Genomic DNA, 12,831 nt, shown 5'->3' on the forward strand with positions numbered 1-12,831 from the left:
AGTGGGCCGCGAGGCAGTTTTTTGGGGGGTGAGGGTGGAGGAACGCTTCCAGACCCCGCCAGCGGCCTTCGAGGAACGAGGCGCCGAGGCCGCGAAGCAGGCGCAACGGGCCGGCCCGGATGGGGGTGTGGTGGGCAGAGGAGGAAAGGGAGGGGGGGGCCAAGTTGCACCCCCTCCCGCAGCTCTGCCACGCGCGCCTCTTGTCTCTTCCGCTCACCCCCCCGCCCCCCCAAATGGCGGAGCCCTTCGTCCCAAGAGGAGCCCCCGAGTCGGGCAGCGGCTTTCCTCCGGAGACGCCCTCCCTCTCGACCGCCGGCAGCTCCGGCGGGGGGCTGTGTTGTTTGGGGCGCCGCCGTTCGCCCCGCTCCGCTTCGTGGAGGGTTCCCCGCGCAACCCACCCCTGCTTGCCCAGCATAACCGTTTACACGGCCTCGTGCCAGCTGCCTCAAATAGTGAAGTTATATATCTGATCTGGCCATGGTGGGTCGCTTTATCTGGCCATTTAATCGGTATTTCATTTTTAAACCAAAAAGCAGGGCTGGTTAGGTGCAGGGTTTTTTGTTTTTTTTTTAGCAGAATTAAAGGGAAGCAATCTGGAATTTAGGAGAAGTTTCCTATAACTCAACCAGTGGAACAACTTTCCTCCAGAAGTTGTGAATCCTCCAACACTGGAAGTTTTCAAGAAGAGATTAGATAACCCTTCGTCTGAAATGGTGTAGGGTTTCCTGCCTAGGCAGGGGGGTGGACTAGAGGACCTCCAAGGTCTCTTCCGACTCTCTTATTCTGTCTTCTATAAATGTTATTACAATATTTGCAAACAGAACTATATATACTGTACATACAAATATACCGTAAATATAAAAACTATTGAACTTTCAACAATATTGTCAATTTCTGATTTGAATGTGATTTATATATGCTAAGTAGTTTTAAAGGGATTATTAATTTTAATGTTTTAGATAATAAAATGTTAAACGTTTAATGGAATTTAAAAGGGGAGATAATTAATATGTAACTTAAGTGGTGGTGCACTTAAACTGATATTTTAGGGGGGAAACCAATTTATAGAAGGAGTGTTTTTAATTAGAATTTAAGATGGAATATACAAATGTGACAGTTAAAAGTACGAAAGCATAATGATTATAAAGTATAATGATTATGAATCATAAGTGATTTAAATAGACAATTAGCCAATTACTATATTAGCCATATTCTGCTCGATACTTTAAATAGGTAATAAAGCCTCCCATTGCAATATAAAGCATTTCCATTCATTAATGGCACTGACATTTTCTGCTGATAGAATTTGCAGTGATTGTTTTTCTTAAGTAATGAATACACATGGCTGTTGCATGTGTTTTACTAACTTGTTCATAATTTTCCATAAATCGTTTACTCTCAAAAGAGTACTCCAAACTTGGTAGCTGGTTACAGTTGGCTGCCTCTTCCTAAATCCGAATCCATGGCTCATTTCATTGATAGGGCCACAAGCACAAGTGGTACCACCAGTGTGTAAAACCACTTGGCACGCACGTGGGTTATGGGAGCTCTGGGCTTAATTTGAAGGTAGAAAGAAAAGACGGGGAAGCTAAGGGGAGAAATGATGGCATTTAAAACCTTTTTAGAGTTTTGAGCAAATCTGAAATACCTGAATCGTTTCAATCGTTTTTTCTGCCAAAGCCGACCAACTCAAAACCATTTCAACAGATATTTTTTCAAGATGGAGAGCTTAACCTTGAACTCAAAATAAAACCCATTTCCTGATTCACATTGATCCCACATATCTTAAAAGTTGCTGAGATTGAGAAACGCTGCTTTGGAATAAAAAGTATTATTTGTAAAGATATCATTAATATACTTGTTACACCACGAGGACTCCTTTCCACCAAGGGATGCTTTGGTTACAGATTGTAGTAGCCCTTCCATAGCAGTCTTAATCAAATAAAGTAACTTTTTCCAACCTCCGAATGCTCCACAATTACAAACGTTGCAATTCTTCTTAAGCACACCAAGTTGGTGAAGGCTTTTATTCATCTATTTCAAATGGCGTAACAAAATATAGCATTAATACATAAAATTCACACAAAAAAACAGCATACAGAATGTGTAAAAATATATAAAATACCAGAACAGTGAATTAGTTTTAAAATGCACAATACAAAGAATGAATGAAAATTATATATAAGCAGTTACTAGAATGGCTAAAACCGGATATCTAGATCATTTAGCCATTGGACAGCACTGCCCTCAAGATGATGTAGTTTTTGCATGGATCCCTGGAACCTCCTGAGGGGACATTTTGTCACAAAATGACTGCAGGATCTTCCCACAGTCTCAATATTACCAACCAGCCCCCAGTTGTATTTCCAATATTTGTTCTGACCCAAACCTTGTTCTAAGTAAATAAACAGAGATAAAAGCAAAACCCTTTTAATGCTTCTCTGTGAATTCTGTTAATTCGCGGTTAAAAGGCTATTAAAACTAATTGTCTCCGATAAGAACGAGCCTTGCCAAGGTTGTGCAAGGCTGCCAAAAGCACTAGATTAAATTGCCAAGAAATATTCCAAACAAAAAGTCTACAAACACAAACCAAGATAGTCTGAACTTCCACAAGGCTTGAAGTGAAAGAACTTATTTGCTTCCTGCAAAGAATCCCGGTCTCTCAGGCTGGCTTTTATCTCTTAAAAGAGGGGCTATCACCTTGCGGCCTTATTCCCGAGTCACCCGTGCTGCTGCAGCTGCTCTTTCCTACGAGCAGCCCTGTGCGCATGCGTGCTCGGCACAGGCTCCTCAGGGACCTCTTCATCTCTGCTGCCAGCCTCCACAATCTCCGAAGGCAGCACTCCACTCCCTGATAATCCTGGCCCCATCCCTGCATCACACACAGGCCCCTCATCTGAGTCCTTGCTCTCCGAGACCTCAGCCGTCGGCACCTGCTGCCGGCGAACCACAACAATATTGGTTGCTTCAGATCTGGTTGAGCGCTGTCCAGTTTCTCCTTAGAAAATCAAAGCCGGAGGGGCATTGTCCTGGATCAGCGGAGGTGGCTGAATGGGAGGAAAATGCAGGTCACGGGCATGTTTTTCCTGCCAGAAAGAATGCCACACTACAATTATTCTTCCAGTTGTTAGACTTTATGCTTCCACCATAGCTGTCATTGAATGGCAGTTTTAGGGAGCCTTGACAGCAGACCTTCGTTGATTCAATTAGACCCATGCTTTGTTGATGTGCAACTCCTGGCACTGTTCCACTTTCAAAATAACAAGTGATCTGCGCTGGAGCAAAGTAAACCAGCGAGCCTGGGTTGCATTCTCAGGTGTCAGATTCCAGCTTCTGATCCAAATGGCTGACGAGAGCGCTTCAGTGGGCCCGAAAGATCTCGGACCCCCGTCGGAAGACAGCCCCAGTGTTCAAGATTTAGAGCAGCTCCTGAATACTGGGAGCCCTTCCTGCCACCACGCTGACGAAGTCTGGCCTAATCTTTTCTTAGGAGATCAGTAAGTATTTGCAGGAGGGCATTTCAGCCTATCCAAAGAGCCCTTTTTCCTATATAAATATGGCAGCCAAATAAATTGCGTCCAAACATTACTTAACGTGGACATGTGATTGACAGCTGTAATAGTTATGCAGAGTTATATCTCTGTCCGTAAAAGCCATGACTGCAGTGGTAACTGGAGCCTAAAGTTTTATGAAATCCTGTTTTGGGCAGATTAGCAAATGCCAAAAGAGACTAACTTCTTCCAGTGTACACGATAAATCTCCTCTGAGTCAAGCGAAGCCTCAATTGCACCATCCCCCTGCCACCTCGTCAACACCTTTCTTATGGTATGAAATTGGTTTTTACTCAGAGGTGGGTGTTCAGCAGGTCCTGACTGGTTCTGAAGAACTGGTAGCGGAAATTTTGAGTAGTTCAGAGAAGCGGCCAATGCCACTTCTGACTGGCCCCGCCCCCATCTATTCTCCGCCTCCTGAGTCCCAGCTGATTGGCTGGGTCTTTTTTTGTTGCCCTGCCCAGGAGAACAGAGCTGGAAAGCAGGTTAGTGGGGTGGGGCGGGAACAGGGATTTTACAGTATCCTTACCCTGCCACGCCCACCAAGCCATGCCCACCAAGCCATGCCACGCCCACCAAGCCACACCCACAGAACCAGTAGTAAAAAATTTTTGAATCCCACCACTGTTTTTACTCCCTATGAGATATTTCCCCTTCTGAAAAGTGAATTGATTTAAATTTTAGGGATGGAGGCGGGGAGGAAGAGCTACATACAGGTGATCCCTGACTTAACCACAATTGAGCCCCAGAATTTATGTTGTTAAATGAGACATTTGTTAGGTGAGTTAGCTGTCCCATTTTACGGCCTTCCTTGCCTCCATTGTTAAGTGAATCGCTGCAGCCGACAAGTTAGGAAGCCGGTTGTTAAGCGAATCTGGCTTCCCCATTGACCTTGCTTATCCCGCAACCTTGGGACACAGCAACGGTCGTAAGTATGAACCAATTGCCAAGCTTCTGAATTTTGATGCTGCAATGGTCGTAACAACAGAAAAGGGTCATAAGTCACTTTTTTCCGTCCCGCGGTAACTTTGAATGGTCACTAAATGAACTGTTGTACGTCGAAGACCACCTGTACCTTTTCCTGACACTAGATATCTCGGTGTCTTTTCTCCAGCGTCACAGCACATAGCAGATTTGACTTATGGAAAATGGGGATTAGCCATGTTTTGAATGCAGCACACGGCACTCTTTTTTGCCAAGAGTCGCATGAGTTTTATGGTACCACGATTGAATACCATGGCGTGCCAGCTCACGATCTTCCCAATTTTGATCTAAGCCTCTATTTTTACTCTTCTGCGGAGTTTATACACAAGGCGTTGACTACACCCGGAGGTATGAAAATCATGGCAGCTGTTATCAAGCTTGTGACTGAGCATTTACTTGGACATTTGTTCAAGATTATTAAACAAACAAAATATCTGAAGTTAAGGAAGAAAGATCATCCCACTGAGTTTTCATGAATCTTCCCCGCAACCTGTTTTTGTCAAGTGCCGGGGAAATCAGGACATTCAGGCAGCTCGAATGAGTGTGAAGATTTATTGCAAGCTTAAGCAAGAATCTGGCCAACTAACAGCCAAAGGAAATGAGCGGGAGATAAGAAGGGCATTCAAAGTGGGGTGGACTTAGATCTCTTATGGGCTCGCAGGGACTTGTGACCTATGACACATTTGACCACTCCCTCAGGCTCAGCCTGGTCATCTCCTTGATAATGCTTTCAAGCCAAGTGGCCATGTTGCCTGGCTTCATGGCTTTCTGATGGCCTGGTCGTCCTGGACCCCCAAAATCATAGTGGGCCTGTGAGAAGAGCTAGATCTTCCCTCACTGAGAGGCATCCCACCACTTCTGCAGAACTCTCCATCCAGGCAAATTGCAGCTATCTTAGATAGGCCCAGGCAACACAATCCTGAAAGGCTGGTGGGAAGCAATTGCATCCAGTCCAGTGAGTGGGTGGTTCTGTGAATTAGCAGGTCCTCTGTGGCAGCCATTTTGTGATGTTATCCACGACATGCCCTCAAGATGACCAAACCTTTTTTGGCCAGAAGCCTTTGCTTTCCTTTGTGCATTTTTTAAAAATGCCATATATAAAGGTTATTTTATTTTTATTTATTAATGAATCAAATGTATATGGCTGCCCATCTCATGAAAAGTGACCCTGGGCGGCATACAACATTCCTGTAAAAAGGGTCAATATATAAAACAATCCCATTGTATAATGATGATTAAACAGAATTAGAAATAAGGAGAAATTTTCTGACAGTGAGAACAATCAACCAATGGAAGTTGTAGGAGCTTCATCACTGGAGGCTTTCAAGAAGAGACTGGACTGCCATCTGTCAGATATGGTGTAGGGTCTCCTGCTTGGATGGGGGTGGTGGACTAGATGACCTACAAGGTCCCTTCCAACTCTGTTAATCTGTTAAATTATAAACGCAGAGATGGGAGAAAAATAAGGGAGGGATGTTAATATAAGGGAGCCACTTCATGAGCTCAGCTGTCTCCCCGTGGGGTCCCCCAGGCTTAATAACCAGGTCTTGAAGGACCTTCAGAAGCTCAGGAGTGATGAGGCCAACATGATCTTTGGGGAGGGAGGAGATTTCACAATACAGAATGCCATGGAAGAAAAGGGCCCCCTTAGGGACCACCATAGTTAGCTCTATAGGCGATGGAACCTGAAACAAATCCATCCTCGGGTGAGGTGGGCAGATAAAATTGGGAAAAAGGGACGAATCCCTCAAATAACTGATTCTGTGCATTGAAGAGCTTTAAAGGTTAATATCAGCACTTTGAATTGGACTTAGAAACTTTATGGCTGCTCTACCAGAAACAGACATAACTGCTTGCACCCCTGCATTTTGCGTCAGCTGAAATTTCTGGAACCCAACACCGACCTCTTGCTTTTATTCCCAGGCAAAATCTTCGTCCACTGTGCTTTTGGAATAAGCAGGTCTTCCTCTTTGGTGCTGGCGTACCTTATGATCTACCATCATTTCTCGTTGGTTAAAGCGATACAGACAGTAAAAGAACACCGGTGGATCTTCCCGAATCGAGGTTTCCTGAAACAATTACAAAAGTTGGACCTTCAACTAAGAAATAAAATGAACAAATAAAAAAACAACAGAATATACACATTTTTAAAAGAAGGAGCATACCATGCAGGCGTTCGGTTAATCGGTACAATAAATGTACCACAATTATTCTTTTAGCTCAGTTGCAGATATTGCTTTTTTTTTTGTCTGATAAAGTTTGCAATGTTTGCAGAATGTTTTATTTTTGTACGTTAGTTCACTGGGAACTGATGTGGACTGATGGAATACTTAATAAAAAAAGGGGGGGAGAGAGAGCCTTGTGCAGGAAAAAGAAAAGAAGAAATAAAGAAAGTGTGCAGAGAGATCAGTGAGACCTTTTGAGATGCACACCTGCTTCCCGCTGTCAGACGTCAAAAAGTAGCTGGCACTCAACACAGCAAAGTCCTCCAGTGATAGGATATAAACAAACTGTGCAACAATCACTGGCTAGACAGCTTACTTGCTTCTGAGGTCACTCTTAGCAAATGGACGCCATCAGATCCAACATACCTTCCGTGAAAGAACTGGAATGTCGTATAGACAGGTGTAAGTTGGAATCAAATGCGCTAGATGAAGTGTGGCCCCAAATTTATATAGGTAACATGTAAGTATTATCTTGAAGGAAAGTATTGATTAACTGGGCTAAAGCAGTATTTATAGAGGAAACTGTTTTGCAATGCAAAAACATTAAGCGCCCGATGGAAAAAAAAAACGCCTCCTGTTGAAGGATAAATACACACTTTTGTTTAGCTCTCTTTCAGAAGGTTGGAATTATTTTTTAATGAACATAAAATAAAAAAAATCTTTCTATTTAGATTACCAAGCAAGAAATCAGCAGAGACAATGATGTTCCATCAGCCGCAACTGTCTCTAAAATATGTCATGGCGCTCAATTGAATTTGTACCTTCTATTGCATGTTCTGTATGTTATACTTGTCTGGGATGTGTTCTCAAATTGAATTTCTGCTTTGGCCTTAGATTTCTTTTTATCTGACGTTGTCTTTTTGCAACTCTTCCTTCTGTTCCTCGAGGTCATTCCTACTGCCCATTTCAGGACTCAATAGCTGAGTCCATCTGGAAGTATGGAAGATTGCAACCCGAAGTGTTTGTAGATTAAATTGTAAAAAATATTAATAATGCAAAATAAAAACGTGTATCTTTGTTGCTTTTGTGAAACTCAAAAAAAATTTCCACAAAGGGTTCATGAATGCAGGAAACAGAAGCTTTAGTCTTAATTACCAAAACGACTGTAAGAAAATATAAATTGAGCCATCACTAATGTTGTGGATACATGACAAAAACAGGGATTTAATGGCTGGTGACAATTGCATTTCTCTTCAGGGAACATGGAGGAGTTTTGGGTGGAAAAAAATTTTTTTTTAATGAATGCAACCCAGGGAAAACATTATTCTGCTGTGGGACATGAAAGAATGGATGGGAATGAGATGAGAGAAAAAAAGTTGGGATACATTAATAGATGTCTCTGCCTTGAATGTAGCCTGAGTTGAATTGTACAGCAGCACTGTCAAACATCAGCAAAGGAAATGTTTTATGATATTTTATATAAGGAAATAAGGAAAAATGGATCTGTATAAAAAGCAAGATGCTGATGTGCGAAGCGACTACTGGATATGCCAGGGAAAATATAAACATTATAAATATGAAAGCAACTTGGATAATGGGAAGTGACTTGGCATTCGCATCCTAATCCTCTCCTACATTGTCCTGCCAATTTACACACCTGTGTCTGTGCAGGGTCACAGCGCACAACAAGGAGGAGCTGAGAAGATATGGCATCACCCACATACTGAACGCAGCACACGGTGCTTGGGGGAGCAAAGGAAATCAGACTTTCTATGGATCAGAAATCTCTTACTATGGCATAGCAGCAGAAGATGACGTAGATTTTGACTTAACTGTCTATTTTCATCCGGCCTCAGAATACATCCACCAAGCACTAAAAGCCCCTAAAGGTGAGTCTCAGTCTTTACAGCAAGGGGTCTTCAAACTTGGCAAGTTTAAGACTTGTGGACTTCAACTCCTAGAATTCCTGAGCTAACATGACTGGAGGAGGAATTCTGGGAGTTGCAGTCCACAAGCCTTAAAGCTATCCATTTATATATCATAAATCATCTTTCTCCATCTGTCTGTCTCTCTATCATCTATCCATCCACCCACCCACCCGTCCATCCATCCATCCATCCATCCATCCATCCATCCATCCATCTATCTATCTATCTATCTATCTATCTATCTATCTATCTATCATCCATATCAAGGGTCTTCCAACTTGGCAAGTTTAAGACTTGTGGACTTCAACTCCCAGAATCCCTGAACTAACATGACTGGAGGAGGAATTCTGGGAGTTGAAGTCCTCAAGTCTTAAAGCTGTCAATTTTGAAGACCCTTGCTTTACAGCATTGTGAAATTCCAGAATTCCCCAGCCAACATAGTACAAGATTGAGAAACAGTGCTTTACAGAAACAGCCAAGACTGAAGTATTCCTTTCATGTAGAAATCTTAAGCTACGTCTAGAATTTGAAGCAATAATACTTACCCCATGTTGTCCTCTAACTCCAGAAACCTGTTGTCCACATAAAGCTCCATCTCAGGACTAAAATTCTTGATTAGCAGACTGAGATTCTGTACCAAAAAAATGGTTTCAGAGATGGTGTTATTAGCCATGTTGGATGGAAATGTTGGTATCTAATGAAGTCTAACACAACAGAATAACAAAATAACAGATGGGATCTTGGAGATCTTCCAGTCCAACCCCTTGCTCAAGCAGAAGACCCTACACCATTTCAGACAAGTAGCTGTCCAGTCTCTTCTTAAAAACCTCCAGTGATGAAGCACCCACAACTTCTGGAGGCAAGCTGTTCCACTGGTTAATTGTCCTCGCTGTCAGGAAACTTCCCCTAATTTCTAAGTTGCTTCTCTCCTTGATTAGTTTCCATCTGTTGCTTCTTGTCTTGCCTTCTGGTGCTTTAGAGAATAGGTTGACTCCCTCTTCTCTGGGGCAGCCCCTCAGATATTGGAAGACTGCTATCATGTCACCCCACTCCTTCTTTTTATTAAACTAGGCAAACCCGGTTCCTGTAAATGTTCTTTATACCCTGTTTCCCCGAAAATACGACCTGCCAAAAGTAAGTCCTAGCTTGAATTTTACATGTGCACTCAATATAAGCCCTACCCCCAAAGTAACCTGAATTAAAATCCCACCCATGGGTAAAGATTAAGTTGGGGGTTGAGCTGTCCTACTACTTACCTTTGGATGGTTGTAGCCAGGCCTCACACACCCTGACACTTGCCTTGCAGGCCCATTTCTTCCACAGCCAGCAAGACTGGCAAGGCTTTTCTGAAGCCCTCTGTAGCTGATAACAAAGCTCCGGATCGATCCAGAGCTCTATTATCAGCTGCAGAGGCCTTCAGGAAAGCCTTGCCAGCCATAGAAGAAGAAATTCCTGAAGGCTTCTGACAGTGAAAAGGAGGCTGGGGACGACGCGCGCAAGTGAGGTTAGTCAGTGGATGACATCCTCCCAAAATAAGACCTGGTGCCTTTTTGGTGACAAATTTTTTTTATAAGTCAGGGTCTTATTCTTAGGGAATAAGTCTCCTAATCATTTTTGTTGCTCTCCTTTGCACTCTTTTTAGAGCCTCAACATATTTCTTAATATCATGGAATATATTGCGTATATATTACAACAAGGAAAGGCTATCTTAAAGCAAAACCAACATCGCTGTTTTTAATATTGGGGTTTTTTTTTTCTTCCTTCCTTCTTCCCCTTTGCAGGAAAAATCTTGGTTCATTGCGTTCTAGGCAAAAGCAGATCCCCAGCCCTCGTTCTAGCTTACTTGATGATTTACCAGAACTTGTCGCTGGCCGACGCTCTTGAAATGCTTCTGCAGCATCGAGCAATTTCCCCAAACCGAGGATTTCTAAAACAGCTTCAAGATCTAGATCTGGAACTGCGTTGCAAGATTTCCCCGTGTCGACTTTTATGAATGTGAAGAAAAGCAAGAAATGGGGACTTTTTATAAGAGGCTTTTTGTTTTTTTGAAAGATCCTTACAATCTTATCATCGTTTCGTTTTTTCTTTTTTCCACGAGCAGAATTTACAAAGCTTGTATTTCCCCACATTGAAGAGCCCAATAAGACTCTGGACATCCAGCAAACGCTTTCTATCCACAGAGCTGCTCCTCAGGTACCTGTGAAAAGCATCCAGTCAGGACAGGAGGAAGACATATTACAGATTAACAGAGTTAGAAGGGACCTTGTAGGTCATCTACTCCTACCTCCTGCCCAAGCGGGAGACCTACACCATTCCTGACAAATGGCAGTCCAATCTCTTCTTCTCAACTGTTTTCCTACACAAGTGAGATTCAAGGAATCAAGAGTTCCTGTCGCAAAGAAGAAGGAGTCAACTTATTCTTCCTGAGGGCAGGACAAGAAGCAATAGATGGAAATTCATCAGAGGGAGATCCAACCTGGAACTAACAAGAAACTTCCTGAAAGTCGGAACAATTTAAAATCAACGGAACAGCTTGCCTGCAGGAGTTGTGGGTGCTTCGTCACTGAAGAACTTCAAGGTTGAGCAGTCCTTTGTCTGGAAAAAGACCTCCAAGTTCTCTTCCCAGCCCTCAGTTTCTATGATTCTGTGCTACTTACTAATAAAAGAGTAAATATCTCTTGAAATGGTAGGTTTCTGGATCCCTTTGTAATCTAGAATACATGACATTGGGAATGAAGTATTCCTGGATTTTCTTTTTAGGGAAACTGCATATAAAGATAGTAAGATTAAGAAGAAAACGAAACATTTGATCCCACTTATGGAGTCTTCAGGGGTTGTGGTGGCTCAGTGGCTAAGACACTGAGCTTGTCAATCAGAAAGGTTGGCAGTTGGGTGGTTCGAATCCCTAGCGCCGTGTAACAGAGTGAGCTCCCATTACTGGTCCCAGTTTCTGCCAACCTAAGCAGTTCAAAAGCATGTAAAAATGCAGGTACAAAAATAGGGACCCCTTTGGTGGGAAGGTAACAATGTTCCCTGTGCCTTCAGCACTTAGTCATGCCAGCCACATGACCACGGAGACGTCTTCGGACAGAGCTGGCTCTGTGGCTTTGTAATGGAGATGAGCACCGCCCTCTAGAGCCGGAAACGACTAGCACGGATGTGCGAGGGGAACCTTTACCTTTATCTTTTGGGTGTCTTCAGATGTGTAGCACTTCATTTATGCTCTTCAACAGCTTTTTAAGGTGTCCCAGAGAGAGGGGAAGAAAAAGAGAATGAAAACAATTATCGCCACTGAAGTCTTCTTTCTTTGGAGCGTACACAACAATACAGTCTTGTCTAGGAAGGTTTGTTTTCCACTTTTCCTCCCTGGAGTGCTCCTTGTTGTCATTCAGAAGATGTATGCACACACAGGTTTGGAAAGCTAATAGGTTAAAAGCCAGCCATTCCCACTTGACAAGAATAAGTAAACATGTTGTGCTGATAGCAACATCCTGAGGGCCACCACACCATATCTTGAGCGCAGTGGACTGATCCAGCGAGCTGCAGCTCATGCCTTTCAATTACATTTGCCAGATGGAGAAGGTGTGACCAGATTCTTGATTTTTAGCCAAAATTAAAAGGCGACGGTGCCTGCTTCAACCTGTCAAACTTCAGGCATTTCGTTTTGGAGGGAAGGGATTCAGGTGAGCAGGGATGATCTCAGTTACGCTTCTCTTCTCTTTACTTTACTCCCTCCCCTGAAGGCACAACGGGCTTTGCCATCACCACGATCTGCAATCATCTGGGTTCATATCCCAAAGGTGCTTTATTTTCAAAAGGCAACTGGACTTTTTCCTGGGTTTTTTCACCCCTTCTGTTATGCCCTTGGTAGAGTTGGACTCTGAGGGAGAGGAGGAACAGTCGACAGGGAATGGAGGTGGGGCTCCCGAGGTTGTGGAGGAGGCTGAAGAAGGGCAGAGGCCGGCTGGGCAGTCAGAGGAAGAACCAGGCCCATCCCCTCTGCATCCTAGGACATGAAGGGAGAAACGGAGAAGGGAACAATGTGGCTTATGGGAGAGGAGGCGGCCATGATCCTCCTCAATGGCTGCAGCTGGGGAGACTAGTATATAAGAGAGACGATTACAACACAGCATTGTCAGAAGCAAAGCATGTGTTATTTTGGGCTGAAGTTATCTTGGTTGGCATCCTTCCAACAGACTATGC

The 12,831-nt window shown here is 43.4% G+C and overlaps 2 protein-coding genes across 3 annotated transcripts; both read left to right on the top strand.

Moving 5' to 3' along the window:
• The first annotated feature begins 3,176 nt into the window (after positions 1 to 3,176).
• DUSP13A (dual specificity phosphatase 13A) lies at positions 3,177 to 6,913 on the top strand. Its single transcript, XM_026710960.2, has 3 exons — positions 3,177 to 3,497; positions 4,666 to 4,883; positions 6,459 to 6,913. Exons 1-3 carry the CDS (start codon positions 3,226 to 3,228, stop codon positions 6,656 to 6,658), a joined length of 690 nt encoding a protein of 229 aa, XP_026566745.2. The 5' UTR covers positions 3,177 to 3,225; the 3' UTR covers positions 6,659 to 6,913.
• Positions 6,914 to 6,960: 47 nt separating this feature from the next.
• On the top strand, positions 6,961 to 11,312 carry LOC113443013 (dual specificity protein phosphatase 13A-like). 2 transcript variants are annotated; one of them, XM_026710961.2, is made up of 4 exons: positions 6,961 to 7,045; positions 7,077 to 7,220; positions 8,372 to 8,589; positions 10,410 to 11,312. In XM_026710961.2, exons 2-4 carry the CDS (start codon positions 7,102 to 7,104, stop codon positions 10,619 to 10,621), a joined length of 549 nt encoding a protein of 182 aa, XP_026566746.1. In that variant the 5' UTR covers positions 6,961 to 7,045; positions 7,077 to 7,101; the 3' UTR covers positions 10,622 to 11,312. The 2 variants fall into 2 exon arrangements, with proteins under 2 accessions (XP_026566746.1, XP_026566747.1); XM_026710962.2 differs by having other exon boundaries at positions 7,019 to 7,162.
• The last annotated feature ends 1,519 nt before the right edge of the window (positions 11,313 to 12,831 follow it).

This window comes from Pseudonaja textilis, chromosome 4, assembly GCF_049901715.1.
Source record: "Pseudonaja textilis isolate UNSWEBS1 chromosome 4, rPseTex1.2, whole genome shotgun sequence".
Taxonomy (NCBI): domain Eukaryota; kingdom Metazoa; phylum Chordata; class Lepidosauria; order Squamata; family Elapidae; genus Pseudonaja; species Pseudonaja textilis.